This window comes from Lissotriton helveticus, chromosome 1_2 (genome assembly GCF_964261635.1).
Source record: "Lissotriton helveticus chromosome 1_2, aLisHel1.1, whole genome shotgun sequence".
Taxonomy (NCBI): domain Eukaryota; kingdom Metazoa; phylum Chordata; class Amphibia; order Caudata; family Salamandridae; genus Lissotriton; species Lissotriton helveticus.
Genome location: NC_136058.1, coordinates 379,436,967 through 379,460,901, shown reverse-complemented (window position 1 = coordinate 379,460,901; position 23,935 = coordinate 379,436,967). Strand labels below are relative to the sequence as shown.

General features: G+C 43.9%; 1 protein-coding gene across 1 annotated transcript in view; it reads right to left on the bottom strand.

The window, feature by feature from the left end:
• LOC144804134 (uncharacterized) overlaps positions 1-23,935 on the bottom strand; it is a 123,328-nt gene that overhangs the window by 67,433 nt on the left and 31,960 nt on the right. The window contains exon 2 of the mRNA XM_078671899.1: positions 12,759-14,874. Within this exon, the coding sequence (XP_078528025.1) occupies positions 12,759-14,186 (1,428 nt within the window). The 5' untranslated portion in view covers positions 14,187-14,874. The remainder of the gene's footprint in view (positions 1-12,758; positions 14,875-23,935) is intronic.

Sequence of the window (23,935 nt, the reverse complement as noted above, 5' to 3'; positions counted from 1 at the left end):
AGAATGGGTTTCTTGCTCTACTTCAGCCCAGGCTGAGAGCTCTAAATCATTCCCCAGTAGGCAATCTACAGGCAAGTTTGGTGACACTGCCACTCTCTTGTGGCCAGTGACACCTCCCCAGCTGAGATTGACCACTGCCATGGGATGATCTCTCTGTACTCCATCAATATTGGTCACCTGGTATGTGGCACCAGGTAAAAGTTGCCTTGAGGGGACTAGACTCTCAGTCACCATAGTGATGCTAGCCCCTGTGTCTCTATAGGCCTCAACTTTTATACCATTGATGAGGGGCTCCTGTCTGTACTTGCTCAAAGTGTTGGGACAAGTTGTGAAGTTGGCAAACCCCATGCCAGTCTCACAGACAAGAGTATCTAAGTTTGGGGACCTGGTTAGGCCAGAGTCCCCAGGAACTCCCAAAGTAAATGCACCCAAATTCTTGGGGGCACTCCCACCACCTGGGGGATTACTACTAGTAGTAACAGGAGGTTTGGGAATGTTACTTGGGGGTATGTTTTCCTTATTGTTATTCTTTGGGCAACTGCTGTCAGTTTTTAAATGACCCACCTGTTTACAGGGATAACAATAAGGTTTCTTCTGGTTGTTGGAAGGATTCTGGGACCCACCCCCCTCAGAGGATTTTTGGGGCCCTGATGTGGTTTGATCTGTAGATTTATTCCCACCCTTCTCTTGAGGCTTGGTTGATTCCTTTTTCTGGTCACCCCCTTGGTTCTTGGGCCTAATCCTGGTTCTGACCCATTTGTCTGCCCTCTTACCCAATTCTTGTGGAGAGGTCAGATCAGAGTCTACCAGGTGCTGGTGTAATAACTGGTTCTGACAATTATTTAAGACTTGCTCTCTCATAATTAGATTATACAATCCCTTGAAATCAGTAACCTTACTACCCAGTAGCCAGCCTTCCAAAGCCTTAGTGGCACAATCAACAAAGTCTGACCAGTCCTGAGACTGAGTTTTCTGGGTGTCTCTGAACAGCAACCTGTACTGCTCAGTGGTTAAACCAAACCCATCAACCAGTGCATTTTTCAGGACCTGGTAATTGTTAGCATCCTCCACTCTTGTAGTGAGGAGCTTATCTCTACCTTTACCATCAAAGGAGAGCCACAGTATAGCTGCCCACTGACTCTGGGGAATGCACTGCACAGTGCAGGCCCTCTCCAGAGCAGCCATCCATTTCTGGATGTCATCCCCTTGCTTAAAGGGGGGCACTATTTTAGTCAGGTGTTTAGTATCTAAACCCTTCTCTCTATCTCTTGGGAGATTGCTGCCACCAGTGGGAGCTAACCCACTCATTTTCTGCTCTCTAGCAAATGCAAGCTTTTCTTTGGCCAGGGCAAGTTCTTCCCTTTCAATCCTCAGTCTAGCTTGTCTCATCCTTGCTTCATGCTCTCTTCTCTGAGGGGAAGTCAATCTCCTCTGGGGAGAGTTCCTTCTCCCCTGAGAAGAGGCATTAGAGTGCAGAGATCTAATGGAGTCCCTAGAAAGAGATCTATCTCTCCTAACTCCAAGGTTAGGCCCACTTCGGGTTAGTACTGGGGGTCCCCCAGATCCTAGCCCAAGTAAGTCTAAGTTGGCCCTGGTTAGCCTTCTGACTACCTCAAGACCTTTGTCTACCTCATCCCCAGAGAGTTCCTCTTGATCCTCCTCCTCAACTGCTGAATCAGTGTTGGGGAGATCTGGATCCCCAGAGGTTCCCTCTAAGGCTGGCATGTTCTCATGTAACTGAGAAAGCTTTCTGGCATCATATGTCTCTAAGAGACCTATCAGAAAGGGAGTGGTGGGGTTAGACCCCTGCTTCAGTTTCCTGGAGACACAGATTTGTCTCATCTCCTGAAAACTGAGAGCTGCATATCTTGAAGTGACCTGTGGAGGGTCAACACTGACCAGGGGAGTCTCAGTAGAGTCCCCCTGAGTCGACATGCTTTTCTAGTGAGGTGTAAGTGGTGCACTTACCTACACTATATGTTTGCCTACTGATCCCTTGCTAGAGTTGTAGTTTAGGGTGTGCTAGGCCCTAGGAGCTACAACAGCTGGTTCAGTAGAACTCAGAGTATTCTAAGCTAAGTTATATGTACCTTTAGTACTTATGTGATCTTTCACAAGATATTCTTAGGGCATGTGTGGTAAAACAACAGCAAGCTCAAATCCCAACCGCTGCTCACCAATGTGAGAAGTTGGCCTGATGTGCAGTGCTCACTATTCTAGTGATCACTATATATCAGTCCAAACAACCCTTATTGATGATTGGTTGTAAGTCAACCTTATAGACCAGCTATCCTAGTAGCATGGATACGAGCAGTCTAAGGCTAAGACTCTAGAGGGCGTGTTAAGCCAGCTGTTTTACCATCACATTACCCCTTGAACACCCAGTGAAAGGACACCACACAAGTTGTTATGAAAATAAACAGTGTATTTATTTATAACAAGACTACCCTGGCTCTTTATGAGACAGGGAGCTAAGCACACAACAAAACTCTTACGAAAATACTTAAGTTAGCACGTTATACACAAATGCCCGAGGGGCACGAAAAACCATATACTTAAAAAGTGGAATGCGAAATTACTAGCAGGTAAGTACAGTACTAATAGGCTTTGGAATCGCTAGGACTGGACTAGGGAATCGTTAGATTACTACTAGGAGACCCAGGGGACTCGGGTGCAGAGTGTGTACTCTCACGCGGGATGCGGGACAAAGTCTATGGAGGCTAGTAAAGGCAAAGTTAGTGTTCACGGGCGAACCCGACCTGGTAGGAAGAAAACGACAGTGGATCCTGACCCTAGGATAGTGAGGCTATGCTGGGACACCGAAGTGCCGAAGTTACCTAGCCCAGGGGCTGCAGCTGCATAGGTCTGAAAAGACGTCGGGGATCTCGTTGCCGGACCAGGAGCCTGGAAGGAAGAAGTTGCTGGCAGGCGACCAGTGAAGAAAAGTTCGATGGATCCAAGCCTGGATCAAGGAAGAAGAAAACCTGAAAGCAGAGGGGACCAAGTTCTTGAATCACTAGCCAGTGATTAAGTGGGCACCAGGATGGCACCGGGCGAAGTCACCGCAGTCAGGTGAGTGGGCGCTGCTGGGCTCTGCAGTCTCTCGGACCAGGAGGCGTTGTCGGCGACCAGGATGGAGGTGCGAGCTGTCCCACGAAGGTTCTTGCTGTCGACGTCGCTGGACCCAGGATTGGGCAACAAGTCTTGGCAAATGCAAGGCCCACGCGGTGGACCTAAAATGGCGTCTTGAGTGGACCAGGAGGGTCCAGGGTACTTCTCCGATGGAGGGAAGCAAGGGCCAGTCTGGAGCAACCAGACCAGCAGCAGAAATGTCGTCGGGCGTCGTCAGGAAGGCCACAAGCCAGCGGGCTAGTAGCCAAACAACGCGGTGAGCAGTAAAAAGCAGAAGGGCCCCACGCAGATCGTGGAGATGCTGGGGGGCTGCTCTTCGGTGCTGGAGCTGCTCAGGGTGGGGGCTTCTCGGACCCCAAAGCACTCACCAGGAATTCACTCGGCGGGCTTGCTGGAAAGAAGTCGTGCAGTCTTGAAGATGGCCGGTCCCTCGAGGTCTCGTCACACCCACGAATCTCAGCGTGACTGATGATGCAGGTAGAGGTCAGAGGTGCCAGGGAAGCCGGTTCTCGTCGAGCTGGGCAGTCGGATTCCGGAGGAAGGACTTGCAGCAGACCGCAGTGTTCTTAGATGGTGCCTGCGGATGCAGGGTGACTACTCCTTAGTCACAAGGGAGAAATCTTAGGAAGAAGTCTTGAGTTCCTTTCGCAGAAAGTAGTTTCAGGATTCAAAGATGATCTGATTTGGAAGGGGGCCAGTCTCTACCTTTATCCTGTAAAAAGGGGCTGGCACGCGACTAAGTCCTGCCCTATGGGTGGGACTGGGAGGGGGGTGGTTACACCCACTTCCTTGGCGGGCTTTTCCCCAGCACAGGGTCTGGAGTGACCCTGGAACTGGTTCCAGCCAGCCTATGCACAGTGAGCACCGGGGTGCCACGTGCAGTCACCTTCCTCTAAAGCCCTGCCTACCTACAATACACAAAACCCTGTCTGGGACGGTGCTGGCACCGCCCCTGGCAGGAAACCCTTTGTCCTTATCTCCTGCTCTGGGAGGACTCCCAGCAGCAGGAGGGCAGACTTGTGTCTCGGTGGCAGCATCCATTTTGTGGATGCTAAGGCTCTGTCTGACTTTTAACCGGGTTATAGGTTACATGCATGTCGTGTCCCTCTAGAAGGGTGGAATGCTAACCCCGTCGCCAGAATTGGCGAGGGGTTAGTATTCCAATTCGTATGACACCTTACTCGACATGTTTTGATAAAGCGATACCAGAGTTGGCACATAACCGCGAGGATTATAATGCACTTAAGAGTATATGGTATGCGATATCATGGAAACGGCTAAGGGATAGATCCCGAAAGCCGCAGACAGGCTCAGCTCATGCCAGAGCACCATCTCACACGATTCCAAGCACTCTGCCTTCAGGATTGTTAAGGCCTGCCATAGGAGTGACTGATAGGAGATCTGTGTGTCCATTTTTAGGGTTAGATATAGGTATACTATATCTAAAGCAAAGGGTGATTACACCACCTTGCCCCAGCTGTCAAGCAGCCAGTTGTGTCAGATTTGGATGGCCAGCCAGGGGTGGCATAATACATGCTGCAGCCCCTGGTAGGCCCTGGGTACACCTATGCCCTGGGTACCTAAGGTACACTGTACGGGGACTGATAAGGTGACTCAGTATCCAATTTAGATATGTACCTAAGGTACATGGAATCCATTTTACAGAGAGAGCAGTAGGCCTGGGGCCCTGAATAGCAGGGTTCCAGGTCAACTAAGTCAGAAAACCAGCAAAACACCAGGCAAAAAGTTGGGGGCAACCATAGTCAGGGTTCTACCTTCCTACACGAGCACAGCAGTGGCGGGTTGAAACTGCAGGAATGTGAATAGCTCCTCAGAGCAGTGAGAGATTGTGCAAAAGTATGAGCTGCTCTTGAAGGCAGTGTGGCAGAGAGTGCCGAAATGCATGTAACGGGCGGCAATGTGTTGTGGTGAGCCTACAGGAGCGCATGCAATTTGACAAAACATGTTTAACTCGATACCAGGCAGATATGGATTTCATTCATGTATGGTCAGTTTGTGCATCCGTGTGTGTGTGTTTTGGTTGTGTTTCAGAACCAGAGAGAGAAGAATGAGAGTCCTCTGAATTTTTAGAAGATGGCCGGCAGAGGTGTGTGGGCTTTGAGAGCAGTCGGGGAGATATATTCCGCTCTTCACCATCCCAAAGTAGATAACACAAGTACTACTGCCATGTTTATTATCAATGCACCTTTTATTTTAAAGTCAATGCTGTTTTTTTGTATTTTCTGTCAAAATATTATGAAAAGCTCCCACACCTCTAGCAGGGTGCCGGACTGGTGTAGTCTCGGTTGTATAAATAAGGGACACAGTTACTTCAAATCTGTGGAACTCAAATAGTAATAAAAATGAATGAAATTAGCCAGAGGCCGAGTTGACGTTCCAAAGACAACATAATGAGAGTTACGGAGGTTAATCAGTAACCGGGGGTGGGGTGGGGGGTATGCAGAAAGCCTGGGGTCTGGCTGATGAGAAGGGAACAGTTCTTCCCGCTACGTGTTAGGCATAGCACATATTGAATAGAGCTGCAAAAATTAGGAATTACTATCGCTCCATTCAGTGGTGCTCCTTTTATCAGTCTTAGCAGGACCTGCTGCTTAGACTTAAAAATTTGCGATACATAGATCGTTGCTGCTTGCTTCACAAGGAAAATTGTAAACACAGTTTTCTCCCATGCATATATCAGAATGCTTTTTGAGGCAAAACATGGAGGAAACTGAAATTAGTTAATTAATCACTTTTTTACTGAATGATAAAATAAACAAATGTGCACACATGGTCTGCTTCAGCGGGAGTAGAGGGATTGGGAAACAGGACAAGGAACCAGATAAAATAACAAGTCACCTGGACAAAAAGATGATGGAATGTGAAAGAAAGCTCTTGTATCTTGAAAGCTAATGACACGTGACGAGAAAGGAAAGCCATATGGTGCCTCTGCTCCAAAGCGCGTGCCCGAGCACATGCACTGAAAGCTGTAGAGGGCAAAACCTGGCTGCTTATAGCGGATTTTAAAACAGAATAGCTTTTTACACCAACCTTTGAAGCGTCCCCAGTGGACAAAACCACGCTGCTTGAGTCTGACTCACCACTCCCACAAGAAAAAAACTGGTGAGAGAGACCTATCACCAGAGGCAGAACACACGCTTTTTGACAAATTAAATTTGATACCAAATCTAGGAATATCCAGTTTAACAGTTGTATTTAGGCAAGTAGTGTTCCGATTAAGTCCAAAATTAGCCATATGTAGGTAACCACTAGGCGGCACCATAACCTCACTGCCAACCAAAAGCACATCATCTGTGCTGCCACAGTCCCCTTTAAGAGAGGCTGCTTTCTGAAGAAGTTTGCCTCTGACTGAGAGTGTGCGAGACCAGCAGGCTGCTGACATAAGATAAGAGAAGAATCCCCTTTTAAAAGCTTACCATTACCCGCCTCTGCTTCCGGCGGTTCGGGATGAGACGACAATCTGGTCCTATCTTCCCATGTCCTTATACGGTAGGTCCGCGATTTTTAAAATGGTTCTCTGCCACGTTTGCTGTACAGACTGCAAAACTATCCATACCCAATCCCGCCGTCGTGGTTCCGGCACATGAATGCGCTCTTGAATAGCTTCCTATGGGGCGGCGGGCGGTTCGGGTGGCTCTGGCGACCTGTGTTCAATCTACCTACTGTGGGGGCATCGCAGAGACAGACGTGCGGTCCTACTACTGGGCATCCCAGCTGCTAGTCATTAATGACTAGTGGTACAACCCGCAAAATGACCCAGTATACGTGGTAGATAGACTCTTTTTGGAGGTGCATCCCTTGCTTGACCTCCTGTATAGCAACTCTACCCTGGGGGCCCTTCCCCCGGCCTGTCGCACGGTGATACAGATGTGGAGGAGCGTCTCTAGGACTCTTGGTTGTGGGGCATGCTGACGTGCAGGACCCCCCTCTGGCAGGGCACATGCCTCCGGTCGGTCGCGACCCTGCCCGGGTTCCGCAGTTGGGATAATATAGGGATCTCAACGCTAGGTGATGTAATGCGTGGGCCCACACTTAAATCCTTCCAACAGCTGAAGGAGGAGTTTGATCTACACAAGTCCCAATTCAATAAATACCTTCAGCTTCGCCACGCCCTGTCCCCCGTGATTAAAAACCTTAAGACTGCCAGAATTTTACCCGTAAGAGGGTAGACTGTTGATGGGTGACCTCGGAGAACATAAAATCCGCCAACTCTACCAGACACTGACCACACATTCTAAGACAGACCTACACCGGACGTGAGCGGTGTGGGAGGCAGATGTACCGACCCTCTCAGATGATGACTGGACTGAGGCCCTCGCCAGCCCCAGGGGTTCCGCGGTGTCCTCCAAATACTTACACCGGGTGTACTACACCCGTCTCCAGCTCATGGGAGCTATCCCGTCCCCCACATGCCTTAGATGCCAATCTGACGACGGCTCCTTTTTGCAACGGCCTGGGGCTGCACGGCTTTGCAACATTTCTGGTCGCGTGTGTTGTCCTGCCTGGGGCGGGTGCTAGGATGGGCCCTCCCTGCATACCCTAGACTAACTCTTCTCCATAGTATGGACGGCATTGGGGGGAACATATACAAACGGCATTTGTTATTTGTGGGACTTACTTTGGCCAAGCGGGACATAGCTCAACAGTGGAAGTCCTCTTCCCCTCCCGGGGGTGGCGGCCTGGAAATCTGCTTTAGACAAATGTATGTCAGCCGAAGTGTTTCAAGCCCAAGGATGCCCGCAGAAGCATGGTAAGGTCTGGAAAGCATGGGCTACTTATCGGGGTATAGACCTCTCCCTCTTATCACCATCAGCAGATGCAGACCCTATAGACAGACTTACTATTTAATGGATCCTCACTTCAAGACGCGGTTGAGCCAACATAGAGATATGCTTATATGTTTTTATGCCTGTAAAATGTTTTAGTGGGACAAGCGGTGCAAGGGAGGGGGGTGGCGGGGGTTGTTGGTTTAACTGTGACACTGCTCCTCAAATGCTACCCACATCAGCAGTTTCTGTATCTGTAATTCGTGACTTGCATGACCGTTATTTGCCGGGAGAACTCCCTGTTGGTTGTAAAATTTAAATAACATTTATTGTAGTAAAAAAAAAAAGCGTACTATTACCACTGCGCAACTGAACATCACCAGTCTCAGGAGAGCGATCAGATAAAGAACAGGCTAAAATAGCAGCAGAAACCCCATCTGAAGATGCACTTCTTTTATTTGACAAACCAGTCCATGCTTGATCCGGCACCCTTATGGCCAATAAATCCTCCCTCCCTGCCTGACAAAGCACTCTCAAGGCTTCCCTAACATCAGCAGCAGACTCAGCCATCATTTAAATAACAATTAAACCCAGCGCGAAGTTCAAAAAGCCATAAAACGGCATGAGAAAGGCACAAAAGGAAGACGCTGCTTCCTACCTGCCTCTGAGGACCCCCAACTGACAAGCAATTAGAACGTAGCGTTTGAAAACGCCGCGTTCTAAAGCAGGCGCCTTCCTGCACGAGCTTGCTCTGGGCCATTCCATCGGCCCGAAGCAGCCCGGGGTGGGCATTCTTTGAATGCCACCCCAGGCCCCCCAGTGTGACCCTCAATGTCACATGAGGAAGCTGGGGTATGAAGAAGCAGCGCCTCAAAAGCATCCTTGACACAGAGGAGGAGATTCATCGCTACATATACCATCAAGAATCAGAGGCATACACAGGTGGCTGGGGCATGAATTGGCAATCACAGCAATGGCTGCAATATCTCCTCCCATGGCTAGTTTATGCCCGCCAGGGAGGAGTAACCGGTCAAGGCAGAGAAAGAGTTCTCTTAAGAAAAATGTACACACTAAGCCATGATCATTCACCAAATTAGTATAGCAGGACCCTGGACTTCCCTTCAAGTTAACACAAATACAAACTGTATATGGTCATCAACTGGCTGGAATCCAAGTTAGTGGTTGCTCCCTGAGTTGGCGCACCCCCAACCTTCACGGAGCTTCTATGTTGGAGACAATGTGGTACAGGATATCCTGGGAACTGAAGACAATCTTATTGACCTAAAGAATGTATTTCCCTGACCATAGGTTATTATTGGTTCTGCCTACTTTTCCTAAAGGAAAGCACAAAAAAGTCTGATGTAGAGCAGAAACATGCTGAGACTTCAATTATGTTGCAGACCATAAATACAGCAAGAATATCAACATAACACATATTGGCTCTCTGTATGAATTAATGCACAGGCATACATGAATCTAAAATTGTTGGCTGCATAGTTTGCTGTTCCACAAACACACCATTACTATCAATTAGACTATTTTGGTGATTATTATATACCCATTCTCATGATTACACAACATACCGGAGTCAGGAATTTTAGAGCTACAGGAAATATCAAGTTAAAATTGTGTTGAAAGCTTAGCACAATTGGAGAGCAAGATATGACGTTCAGATTTGGAGGAAAGATGACCTGCACGTCAGTGAAACGCCACAACAAAAAGAAACCAACGACTTCCGCAGGAAGCTGGATTATGGATTTAAATATTATCCAGAGTCTTGTTGCTTAGCAAGGCAGTTCATGTTTGGTAGTAGTCAGTGGATCACTGAAGAGCCAGTGCCTTGCTGTAGAAACATCGGGTGGGAACTGGGACTTCCTACTGTTGCACTATCTTGCCTAATCGAATCTTATCTACAACTGTTTACTGCTTTCAAGGTCTTGCACATTGGTACCTTTAGGCTTGTGTATTATTTGTATCACTTTTTTGGTTTGTTGGGCACATTCTAATTTTGCACTTTGAGTCTGCCTTGTTTTCATCTCCACCTATGTACATATGATAATTTCCCTGGATTTTCAAGACTGAACTAATTTTGACTAACATGCATTTAACTCTCTAAAGTTCCATAGAGTTACGCATTAAAGCTCCACTGCAAGAATTTCAAAGCACAAATAGTAACCATGGTTTTCTTATATTTCCAGTTAGAGGCTGATTTACGTTAAGTGAAGAAACGGGTGAGTTAGAGGACTTGTTACTTAAGATAATTAGGTAGAATTGTATATTATACTAATGTTTCAAGATTCTTTTCTGACACTGCTTCATTGCAGACTTTGATGAGCAGCTCTGAAGGAAGTGCTACAGTTCCGAAGGAAGTATGATGAGCCTCAAACCAGCGTTTCCATGGTCATCGCCTTACCCTTTTCCCCTACATGTAGGATGCTGTGAATGCTATTGCAATCAGAAATCATGGACTTTCTCTGGAGGAGAATAGAACTAACTTTGCAGCACCCCTTTAGATTAGTAAGCAAAATCCATTAACTATGACACCCGGGCTCCTACAGTACTTTTAGGCATAAACTCTTGCTGTTGAATGTTTCCATATAGTCAGGCTGGCACAGCGGAAAGTTTCTTTCCCTTCTTGTGACTTCCGCACTAAAATAAGTAATATTTATGCTTTGTATATTTGCTCCTGCCTGAATACATTTGAGATTTTCTTTTCCGATAAAATTGTTGTGACACAAACAGTAAACTATATTTTCCAATATTAGAATACTGAGACGAACTGTAGAAATAATGTCAGTTTTCAGTAAGTGTGACACACAATGCCGCCCTTACGGTGTTATTTAATTTAAAAAACAAGTTTAAGTCAAAATAAATAATTGTATCAATGTTCATTGTTCAGAGAGAATTAATCAGTAAGGTTACTGATTATGCAAATTCGGGTTCACCTTGAGGTCATAAATGTTCTACTGAAACCAGTGATCTGTTGATACCTTGTTTACCCCAGTAGTTTTAAGGCTCATAATAGGGTAGGTATTCATTAATGTGGGTATTAAATGACTGGGATGGAAGCTCTCACATCATAACAATATTTCCCTTTTCTATTATTCTTTGTAGTGTGGCTGCAAATAAAAGCGGCATTGGGTGTGGGTTACTCAGTACTTGAGAGCAAGTTCTGAGCAACTGCATAGAGGGTAATATGGAGTGTCATATTCTTGAATCCTCTTACAAACATACTATATATTTCAATCACACAGATAAATTAAAGAACGTTGACTATTTTATACCATTTTTAACTCCTCAACACAAACATGACTTCAGCGTTAATTCGTCACAAGATCCACTTGCAAAAAAAGGTGTTCCATAACAAGTTAAAGCTTAAGCATGTCTTGTTTCAAAAGATGTACCACTTAATTTCTCGCAATCAGAGCATGCAGTCGCAAAGATAAGAGCATCATGGTTTATTAGTGATTTCCTCTTTGTGTTAATGTTTTTATCAACAGATGATTGTCTACTGTAACACGAAAGGTTATGCATAACCAAAAGTGTAATGAAACCAAACTTCTAGCATGAAAATATGCCAGCCCCATGCACAGTCTCTCCAACCCAAACAGAGAAATAGTTCAAATTGGTTAATTTGCCATTAACGCAACCAGGAGAAGTGGAAGGCTGAGGTGTGACCAGGAAGAAGAAAAGAAAGCACAGCTGGCATCAGAAAGGAGCTTCTCCAAAGTCACTACAACCCCTGACTTGTGGTTGTTGACAGTTTTCAGTGTTAGTCCTCTTCTGCACCGCTTAGTGTCATTCCTTGGAGAGAGCATTCCAGTCTAACAAACCATACTCTGACAATGTAAACAATATTATATGTCAGAGTTTTAATATTTCCTCTTCGTTAATTTATTTATGAATAATTTCCAACCCTTATTCTTCCACTACACAGCAAACAGACTTCTTGAATACTGTTGGAAAATACTTTTTATAGGTATGCTCTGTGTATATAGCATATAAAACCCCTTATACGTATACAGCAAGAGGATTTGTAAGCGTGAAAGTACTGTACATTATTATGCAATGTTGTAAAAACAGTGAACAACTAACTGCTCTGAGACAATACAGGAAAAAAGTTAAAATTTTTATAAAATGTGTATACAATATAATAACAAGAATGCAAGTGTGACTTCCTAGAAACATTACACAATATAGTGAGAATGGCATAGGTGTGTGAGAGGCTGCACCAAGAGGGTTTCTCCTAAACATTCTTGAATTAACAGCCTTATGACACATTATGGCATGATTTTCATCCAGTACTCAGCGAACTTGAATAGGTTTGCAACTCATTCTATATTCAACAATCGTGAATGGTTTTGGTTCTCTGTTTGTTAACCAAACCTTACGTTTGAGGATCTAACTGAGTTTAAGATCATTCCTCCGTGGAATTTCTGATACACATGTCCATTGATGATTACATTTGTACAAAGGTTAATAATTTAATTAAACATAATGCGTTCTTGCCATATGTATTTACTGACATAGATTTAGGCTTAACCCACAATCACAGCATCATGTTTGTTTTTTAACACTGATAGCTGGCACATTCATCCCATATTTCCTACGTTAGTCTCCCCCTTTGTGTGTGTTTTCTGATAGCACATTAAGAATGAAAAATTAATAAAGATATTACCAGATTCACTGACCGCATTTGTTTTTCAATTGAGATCTCTCTGGGGGGAAGATTCACAAAAGCCCACATTCACTATCTTTTTGTTTTTTCACCACGGTTATATTTGTGAATGGTACCATATGGCTGATAATTATTCAAAGTTCTTCACATTTTCATTGCACATCTATGTTTTTTCTGTGTATCTGCATGTGGCGTGTTAGGTGCGACAACTGAATAAAGCTCTTCCCACATTTGCTGCATGTGTGTGGTTTTTCTCCTGTGTGGGTTTGCCAGTGGCGCTTTAGACCTGACGAATTAATAAAACCCTTCCCACAGGTATTGCACTTACATGGTTTTTCTCCTGTGTGTGTTCGCTGATGCCAGACTAGGGTTAATGGTCTATTAAAGCTCTTTCCACATTTATTGCAGGTGTATGGCTTTACTGAAGTGTGTGTTAGCCGATGGCTCCTTATGGATGTTGCTTTGAAGCTCTTCCCACATTCACTACAAATATGAGTTCTTTCTCCTGTGTGCGTTTGCTGATGGGCCTTTAGAGCTGATGGATAAATGAAACTTGCCCCGCATTCACAACAAATGTATGGTTTTTCTCCTGTGTGTGTTCGTTGGTGTACCTTTAGGTATGATGATTCATTAAAACTCTTCCAACATATGTTGCATGTATATGGTTTTTCTCCTGTGTGTGTTCGCAGATGGACCACTAGCCTTGAAGATTCATGAAAGGCCTTCCCACAGTCCTTACATTTATATGGTTTTTCACCAGTGTGCATTTGCTGATGATACTTTAGGGTTTTTGAATGACTGAAACTTGCACCACATTCACTACACTTGTATGGTTTTTCTCCTGTGTGTGTTCTCTCATGGATCTTTAGATATGATGAGCGATTAAAGCCTTTTCCACACTGACTGCATTTGACTGCTTTATGTGTTGCATGCGTTCGCTTGTGAGACAACAGGCTTGATGATACATTGAAACTCATACCACATTCATTGCACTCAAATGGTTTTTCGCCTGTGTGTGTTCGTTGATGCAGTCTTAGGTGTGCTACCTGAATGTAGCTCTTCCCACATTCGCTGCATGTGTATGGTTTTTCTCCTGTGTGGGTTTGTTGATGCTGCCTTAGGATTGATGACCGACTAAAGCTCTTCCCGCATTCAGTGCATGCGTAGGGTTTTTCTCCTGTGTGAGTTCGCTTATGGCACAATAGGCCAGATGCCTGATCAAATCCCTTGCCACACTCTGGGCAAATGTATGCTTTTTCTCTTGTGTGAATTTGTAGATGACGCTTTAGGTCCGATGACTGAATGAAACCCTTTCCACACTCAATACACTTATATGGTTTTTCCCCTGTGTGTATTCTTTGATGGACCTTCAAGAGTGATGACTGCTCATAGGTCTTCCCACACTCGCTGCACATGTATATTTTGTTTCCTTTCTTTGTTTGCTGGTGGCATTTTAGGTTTGATGATGTGACTTTCAAGCTTTTCGTATGTTCGTTGCCGGTGCATTGTTTTTCTCTTGGAAATTCAGACTCTTGCTTGGCTGCATTTTTATGTTCATCCCCCAGATTAGTTTGCTGATGCCCTGTCATGGTGAATAAAACTCTAAATTTATTCACATGTATGTGGTATTGCAGATACGAATTTTCCAACAATAGAGAAGATGAATATCGCCTAAATTAATTCCACAGTCATGACATTCTTGGTTGTCTGGTGAGGGTTGTCTCTTCTTGTTCAATCACATCACATTTTGCACAAGAGGAAAATAAGTCTGAAATGTTAGTACATCGCTTAGTACTGCAAGAAGCATTGCTACATCTTTTACTCTTTAGTTGTATGGTTTACAAGGTACGTATTCTGCATATTAGAACATTCAATGTAGTTTTTATAGTGTAGCCAAAAGATGATTACATTGACCTCAAATAAAACAGGATTATCATTTTTTTTATGCAGTAGAGCAATGCTGTAACTATCACTGGGAGATCTCAGTTCAATGACAGCGTTGGAAATGTTTTAAAGCATATTTGCCTTTTGATTTGGTACATGTTTATCTGTTTTAGACAGATGGTGTGAAGGTACTCCGACTCGTACATCCAAGGGATTGCTTTAGTTGGTTACTTGCAGGATGGATTTGTTCATATGTGGGTTATTCATTCTCTTGTGATACTGCTCCCTTTCTAAAGAACAAACACCATTGCTTCCAGCTTCTATTGTACACATTGCCGATGGGTCTTAGTTTAAGATGCACATGGATTCTCCCGCTGTTGGAGTTATGGAGATCTAAAATCATAAAACATGGATACTTTACAGGAATCATTAGAGTATCGTATCTTTTAGGAAAAGTGAAACTATCAATTTAATGAAATTTCATGCTATTGGAATAAAGATATTGAACTAGTTATTAACAAAATCTCATATTGAAAGCTTTTGGTATAGAACAAAGAAAAATGGAGTGAAATTCACTACATATAACAATGTATGAAGTAAAATAAAATATAAGCACATTGCAATGAACAAATACAAATATCTGCAACATAAGAAGCAAAACCCTATATCAAATATAGAATTGGTTACATGTGCAGTCTAGTCACAGCAATATCTTACAAAACATATAAATATAAAAACACACGAATAGCATGTGTAAAACAGAAACACAATGTCCTATAGTGGTGCATGTACTGATCATGGTCCCTACCCACAGACAAAAACTGTTCCTTTTATGATTGACTTTCATATTTCATGATTAAACCTCTGTTTAGCCCCTCTATTGCATTCCACATTCAGATGAATCACCACTAAATAACTTGCAATTACATTTTTTCTTGCAAAAAAAACATGGAATTAATGTAATTTTGATTTCATCATTAGTTTTTATGAAAGAGAAGGAGTGGTGCCTCTTATTAGACGGTTTTATTTTCTATCTAGAACCGCATCACAGTTGTACTTTTAAATTGAGATCCCAGCGCAAACACCTACTTAGGCAGGAATCAGAAATATATAAGTTTCAATGGTTATCATACCCCGTAATTACTGGCAGAGATGAAGAATGCATGCCTTGTTAAACTACAGCATTTCAAATAGGTAAGCATTAAAATCCATTTAACGCCCAATTCCGAAAGCAAAAATTTTTAGTATTTGATAAATATCACACCAAAAAAATTCTCAACAAATTTGTGTTGATTTAGTTTCTGTTTCAATAACTATCAAACTAAACACTAGTTCATGTTTAATGACAGGCTTTACTAAGATACTGGCACACTAGATATGTAAAATAAACCAGGGTAACAATATCACCGTACAAATGGGAAGTTTTGAAAAACTTAATGTAGGTCTTCACTCCTGTAGCTATGAATATGCAAACAATTAACTCCCAAACTCAGTTGGTGGCTCGCGAGTTTCGGGGCCCGGACGGTCCGGAGGGTTGGTGGCTTCTGCATCACGTGATCTTATTTATAATATTACAGCAACGCCTGCAACTTGGGTAGCTGACCGCTGAGGAGCAGACATTGAGACACTGCTGGAACCGGAGCCAGCGCAGAGCTGGCATTAGCCGCCCGTATGCCCCGGAGATTCCCTTGGGCGTGTGTACTACCCTCCCTCATGGGGGGGATTGGTCGGCATTGGCAGATTGGGAGACGATGGGTGTCCAAGTAATAGGTGATTTGTACGAAGGCGGGGGTTGCTATCTTTTCAAGCACTACAGGACTGGTATGGTCTGCCGCGAGGGGATTATTTGTTGCATGCAGCCCTGACCTCGGCAATACAACGTCATTGGAAGGAGGGGCATTCAGAACCACGGACCTCTATGTCATGCCAATATGTTGTGATGGCGGCGGGGACGTTTAAGGCGGTTACTTGCCTCTACAGGCGGCTGGTCACAGAAGGCCTACAGCTTCTGCAAGAACTACACAGAAAATGGGAGTTGGATCTTGGGAAAGAAATACCGGAAACAACATGGGCTCAATTGGTTCGGAGGGCCTGGAAGGGTACTCTGGAATGCCAGATTTCAATGTATACAATTCTTCATATTGCATAGGGCTTATTTGACTCCGGTCAGGTACTTCCAGATAGATACTGCCCAGTGCCCACGCTGTAGCTTAGAAGGGAAGGGGTTGCATCACATGCTGTGGAGTTGCAGACAGTTAGGAACATACTGAAAGGAGGTAGTCAAACTGCTCTGTGGACTTACAGAACGCCGTATAGATACTGACATGGGCACCTGTATATTGCATTGGTTTCCGCATACTCCCAAAACGAAAATCACGAGCAAGTTTTTGGACCTAGGCCAACTACCAGCTAAGAGAGAGAGAGATCACGGCCTAATGGAAGTCAGGGCGAGGGCCCAACATAGGGAAGTGGAAATCGGAACTACTTAAATGGGCTAGGAGTGAGAGCACAGTTAGATTGCAACATGCTAAACGTTCTCCTAATGAGAAGGCGATGGATGCGACATGGGCGTGGGAAGCGCTAGTAATAGCACTACAGACACCAGAGACTGATTCAGAGGGGGACACTGCTGAGGTGGCTCCAATGGGTTCCCCTTGACAGCTCACGGAGCAGGGATGGGGATATAAGCCTAGCCATGAGGTAAATGACTGGGATAATCTGAGATGCACCGAGACCAGTGGGTATTGTCCCCCAACATCCTGGAACAAGACACGAAGTAACTGGTAATACTACTGTGAGAGACGAGTAGGGACCTGGACACACCGGCTGGAGAGGGAGGGAGTTTGATTATTGTTACTTATATGACTTGCACTGTCAAACATAGGCATTAAATGGCTGACAACTAGCGCCTAATAACATATGCAAGAGCATATCGGGATGCCTGCAGTCCAGTGACCAATATTATCTTACAACAATAAAGAAATGAGGACCCATCGAAGGAGAATGTGGGGGTGTTAGGAATGTTCATAAGATGTATAGTACAGACGTTAATCACTGATGTATACTTGCCATGCGTTGTTTGTAAAATAATAAAGACAGATTTAAAAAAAAATAAAAAAAAATTAACTCCCAAACAATAAAGAGCTGTCTGAAGATTCAACTAACTCTATTCAGCCAACTTCTCTTGACTATGGTCCGCACAATTGCCCTATGACTTGTAAAGATGCATATGCCCTAAAAAGGAGAACATTTATTTCTATCCACTTCCGTTCCATTTGCAGCCAATTTTCATAAGTACTTATTTTATAGTATAAGCTGCTTATTTATTTTCAAGGACTAATAACTTGTTTGATACTCTGGCTAAATGGGCACTTTCTATTTTGTATTGCCAAGGATGCCCCTACTATTTCAGTAGTTTCAATGCAGTATTTGAGCATAGAACTCACCATTTCTCATTACTTTTAACTGTAGAATTAGAAATCATAAGCTGCGCTCTATTAGATTTAACCCATCTGAAACACCTCTCGCTAAGCCAGTTGCGGAGACTGTGTGGCAGCCTGAGGACTACTGGTGGATCTCTATTTAATATAAATATATGAAAAGTGTGTAAACACATCAAGGAAGATATAACAATATTGTCATGCCCCGCATGTCTAATTCATTGCCCACCACAAGGAGACAAAATATCCAGTACCTAAATAAATATATATTTGCTGCATACTACAATTCATATATTTTACTTGCACGTCACCCTGCATTTCCTAAGAGATGTTTCTTGTATAGTAACTGCACATATCGGATCTCAGAAGATTAAAGGCTAAAAAAAATCCCCCAAATCCACTATGAAACATAATGACTCAATACGTAAATCTCACTTATACTAAAATCAAGGTATGTATTTTAACATTTCTTTGTGCTTCCACCTCAAAACCCTGGCATTATAACAAACAGAAATAACTGGGCCTCTGCTTGGGCCACAGGGTACATCATGGTAAACTATTTCAGTAGTTTCAATGCAGTATTTGAGCATAGAACTCACCATTTCTCATTACTTTTAACTGTAGAATTAGAAATCATAAGCTGCGCTCTATTAGATTTAACCCATCTGAAACACCTCTCGCTAAACCAGTTGCGGAGACTGTGTGGCAGCCTGAGGACTACTGGTGGATCTCTATTTAATATAAATATATGAAAGGTGTGTAAACACATCAAGGAAGATATAACAAGATTGTCATGCCCCGCATGTCTAATTCATTGCCCACCACAAGGAGACAAAATATCCAGTACCTAAATAAATATATATTTGCTGCATACTACAATTCATATATTTTACTTGCACGTCACCCTGCATTTCCTAAGAGATGTTTCTTGTATAGTAACTGCACATATCGGATCTCAGAAGATTAAAGGCTAAAAAAAATCCCCCAAATCCACTATGAAACATAATGACTCAATACGTAAATCTCACTTATACTAAAATCAAGGTATGTATTTTAACATTTTTGTGCTTCCACCTCAAAACCCTGGCATTATAACAAACAGAAATAACTGGGCCTCTGCTTGGGCCACAGGGTACATCATGGTAAACCAAGTCTTTCCCCAACCTGTTTACTTGTGGGCCTTCTGTGGTCTGAAACCTGCAGTGGTCAAATGCAAATGATAACTAACCTTTCACATTTACAAGTCATGTATTTGAAACTACAATTCAATGTTATTAGTTTCAATAGGTAGCTTGCTGTTCATAAAGTGCAGAGGAACCCATTCTTCCGCTTAAACTGACCCACAATGTAATTCATTGCGTAATTATCAGATAAGCTCCCCATTTTGGAGATACATTTATAATATGAGTTTACAATACACTTAAAAAAATATGGTCATTGTTACACGCAAGTAAAGGAACATCTAACTGTATAAGCCTATATTTAGAAGCCATGTGGTGTTATTAGCAAGCAGACTGCCTCAGAGCACACATGTAAAATTTTGTTTTTAGCTCCTTCTCTCTACTTGTGGGTCAACAGTAAATCTCGAATCACCGCTTTTGATAAAAACAGAATTTAGGATTTTTATGGATTAAATCTTCAGGCCTAAAATCTGTGTATGTCCCAATCAATCCAGTGTTTTTGTACAGTGGGTCTCAAAGCAGAAAAATGCCATTTTTAAAGGTGTTTTTTTTAATCACTGCTAAAGAAGCAGAATATGGTGCTTTTGCTAAGACTCGAGCTGGGATAGTACTTGATGGAATACATACATACATGGGCAGCAGACCAGCGCTCTACCCTTTAACTGTGTAGGATTCTGGAAAATAAACCTTCACAATGCACTTCTCACTGGGCCTAATCTAACAACAAAAACAACCTCCAAGAGCTACAAACACACACTGCTCAAGTCTCACCCAGAAACACTAAACCACACTCGGTAACTCTGGGCATTAAGCTTGCCTCATCTCCACAACGGCCCCTCACAAACGTCAGGGATGCCTGGTTTCACCTTGGAGACTCCCAGGAGGAACTATCTCACAGGGAAAGCCAGGACGGGTTCCCCAGCGGTCTATAGCGCTACGAGGCCTGCGGTGCGGGTAGCAGTGCGCTTTACAAGACACACTAATCTCGGACCAAGTCCCAATTGTTTCTAACCAGTAAGCTCCAGATATCTACTCTTCCACACCCCAAGCTTAAATCCCTCTCTATCCCAACCCCCCGCCCCCACTAGCTTGCTCAGATCAGCACTACTCTAACACCTCAGTCCATAACACCACCCAGCCCCTTGGCCACACCCACCTGTTCCCACATCTCGCTAGATTCTAGACTTGGAGAAATTACACAAGACCTACAACAACTCAAGACAGACTTACAGAACCTAAGAAAAATCACCTCAGAGTTAGCTTACAACAAGTGGCCCACCAGGACTTCTGGAAATAATAGATACAACCATTCCCAACTTACTAACTACCCCTCACGACTGACATCATACACCCCTGCCAATATTTCCTCAGCCATCTCCCCACCCCCTTACTGGAGATGCAGACTATACCCTACCCCAATGCCTCCACGTGGCCAATCAGACCGAAGGATACGCTATCAGACAGCAACATTTACATCCTTCTCTTCACATATAAGCCAACACAGCACAATAACCAGGACAATTCCCTCGAAAACGACACAGAAAACCTAGGCCCCACTCTAGAGACGTAAACAAGGCTAACCTTAAGAGAGTCCTCATCATACAGACTACCTCAAGGGACTCCAAATCACACCTGAAATTCATGCTTCTCAATTGTAGAGCAGCTAAGAAACATGTGGCGGACATCGCTGACCTCATCGTGGCACACAAGCTTGATCTAGTAATCTTGACTGAAACATGGTTAAAAGACTCCTGCGCACCAATCCATGACATATTAGCTACCACATCATAAGATCAGACAGACCTTGCAGACCAGGTGGAGGCATCATCTGCATACATAGCAATAACCTTGCGGTGATACAGTTACAAACCGGTGTGCTATCCTCAGTGAATATCTATGCATAAACACAGAGTACCTACAGGCCTATACGCAAAATGCACGTGATTTACCACACACCAGGAGACAGCCTCTAATTCATCAAACAAATTATGGTAATCCACCAGCAACATGGGGCAACACTGCACCTAGATCTTCCTTGGAGATTTTCAACATCCGTTGGAACAATCAGAATGATCCCTCAGCGGACAGCCTAAAAACCTTCCTAGAGGACCTTAATCTGATCCAAATCTGTGACAGCACTACACACAACCTGGGTGCGACCTTGGATCTAATAATTGCTACGGCCAATTCCATTCAACTTGAATCAATCGTACCTTGCAACTAGACAGACCACTACCACATCATCACCTTCCTCATCTCTGAATCAGTGAGGACACACAAAGCTCAAGAAAAAAAAATAGATATTGGAAAAGGAGCACTCTAAACATTAACCATAACAAACTGACATCTGTCAGCAATAACATCTTGCCTCCTCCTGTGGACATGTCTGATGTACATTACCTTACAGACCATTACAAAAACTCCATGACATACATTCTTGACACAAGAGCGCCCTTACAGCTCAAGATGTCCACTAAATACTCCAAACCATGGTAACCTAAATTAAGAAAGACGCAATTTGAGACATGCCGAACGAGAGTGGAGATTCTCACCATTCCTCAAACACCTAAAGCACTTGAGATCTCTGAGAAGCATCTACAACAAACGCATCAGAAATATAAAAGCTAATTTCTTTAGAAACCAACTAGACCAAGCCAGAAATCACCTAAAAAGGCTATTAGAAATTGTAAAACTACAATCTAATAGACAACCCAACCCATCCACTATTAGATCTAACCCCATCCAAAATACGAGGAATTTGCCTCTTTTCTAGAAAAGGCAAACAACATTGAAAATGATCTCCAAACAATATAGCACCTTCCGGTCATCTTGATAAACAGCACCCTCTCGCCTCTGTTGGCTCAGCCCCCACATCTACCTGGAAACAACCACAATAACAACGCTTCGTCGAACACATTCAAAATCTTTGATGGAAACGCTATTCTTAAGATTCTAAGAACACTTGAACCGTCAAACCACTTCTGCCACCCTTTGCTATCTAACTTCTTCAATGAGATTAAAACATCTATACTCTCACTCTGGACCAAGATAGTGTCAGTCAGTCAGTCAAAGCTTTTATTTTCGGTTAGAAACCATAAAAAGACAGTTTACAATTTCATAGTCTAATTTAAAAAGAACAAGTTAAAAACTGTTAAAATAATCACGATAAAAACTGTATCATAAAATGTACATATGGACAATAAAAGCAGTATAAAACCAGTACACCCATAACATGGTAACAAACATAAAATAATAGCTACGGTCCCACACAGTGAATACCTCTACCAAGATCAAGAGAAAAACCCTTAGCTATTGAGGGGTGTTTTTGGACTTCCTTTTAGAATTGCACACCTAATATACCACATAGAAATGAGGAACCTTGATGTAGCGAACAGGGCCAAGGCCGTGGTGTCCGTTCTTAGAATTCTCAGCACTGCCCTAAAGTCTCCGAGACCTCTGGACCTACAGTACTGGACTATCCATTTAGCCCTTGCACTGTGGTACGAGGGGCAGAAGAGCAGAACGTGCTGATCTGTCTCCTCTGCAGCCCCGCACCCGGGGCAAGTGCTCACTGGTTGTGTGCTCCCTGTCCATTTATGAGTGAGGCCCCTAAGCGGCAGTGTGCCATGCCTAAAATGGATGTATAGCTTCTTGGCCAGCGGAGGCTGGATATCGTCTAAGAATTTCTCGAATCCAGGGAGTGCCTTGAATTCCAGAAAGTGCTCGGTCAGCCTACCCATAGAAGGATTATTCAATACACTAGCGAGGCGATGTGGATTTAAAGCTAGACTCAAGGATTTTTTGGAGATCTGGGTGCATACTGCCTCGGGAGACGTCCACAGATCCCCCATTCCAAGTGCTAGAGTAAGATGTTTAATATAACTCAGCCATGGGATCTTTCCCACTCCACTTACGGACAGGAGATCACGCAGATCCTCTATGAAGCTCTCTAATTCTGGAGTGGACCTGAGCCGTCTCCAGTATAGCAGTGGACGGTTCGAAATGATATCCTGTATGGGGACTAATCCCAAATCAAACCTTAGAGGAGTTAAGGGGGTACTCCTTGGGAGATGCAAGATCCGTCTAATGAAACTATTCTCCGTAAGGGAAAGTGAGGGAGTACTGGCATGCCCCCATAGGTCCACCCCATAAGTCGCACCCCCTCGTGCATGCACTTTATATATTCCAACCGGCGGACCCACTAGTTTCTGGGATGTTTTATTGAAAACTTTAAGAATGCCACCCGAGGATTGTGAAAATTTCAGGTTCGCCCTGGCTACGTGTGAGGACCAGTCCATTTTATCATTAAGGGTAACCCCCAGATAATCAAATGTGGACACTCGGTCCAAAGGCAGTCCATCCATGTGGGGATGGGGGCAATTTGATTTAATTTTAAGGTTATACACCATGTACTTGGTTTTGGAGACATTGATCTCCAAATCCCTCATCCTGCAGAAGCCACAGAAAGCCTCCAAAGTTCGCTGAATACCCCCAAAAGATTTAGATAGTAGGAGGGTATCATCAGCGAAAATTAGTGCCGGTATCTTCCACCCTGCCAGACTGGGGGAGTCCAAGTTCCTAGCCCCTGCCAGATGTGCGATCAACCCATTAAGATATAGGGAGAAGAGCATAGGGGCCAGAACGCACCCCTGTCTCACGCCTTTGTCGACAGTTAACGGGGCCGACAGCTCCCCACCTTTACCGAACCTGACCCTGGCATAGTTACCCACATGCATTCGCCTGATAAGATCACACAAGTAGGTCGGGGCACCCAGTTCCAGGAGCAGAGCCAAAAGCTTGTCCCTGTTAACTATGTCGAATGCGGACCTAAGG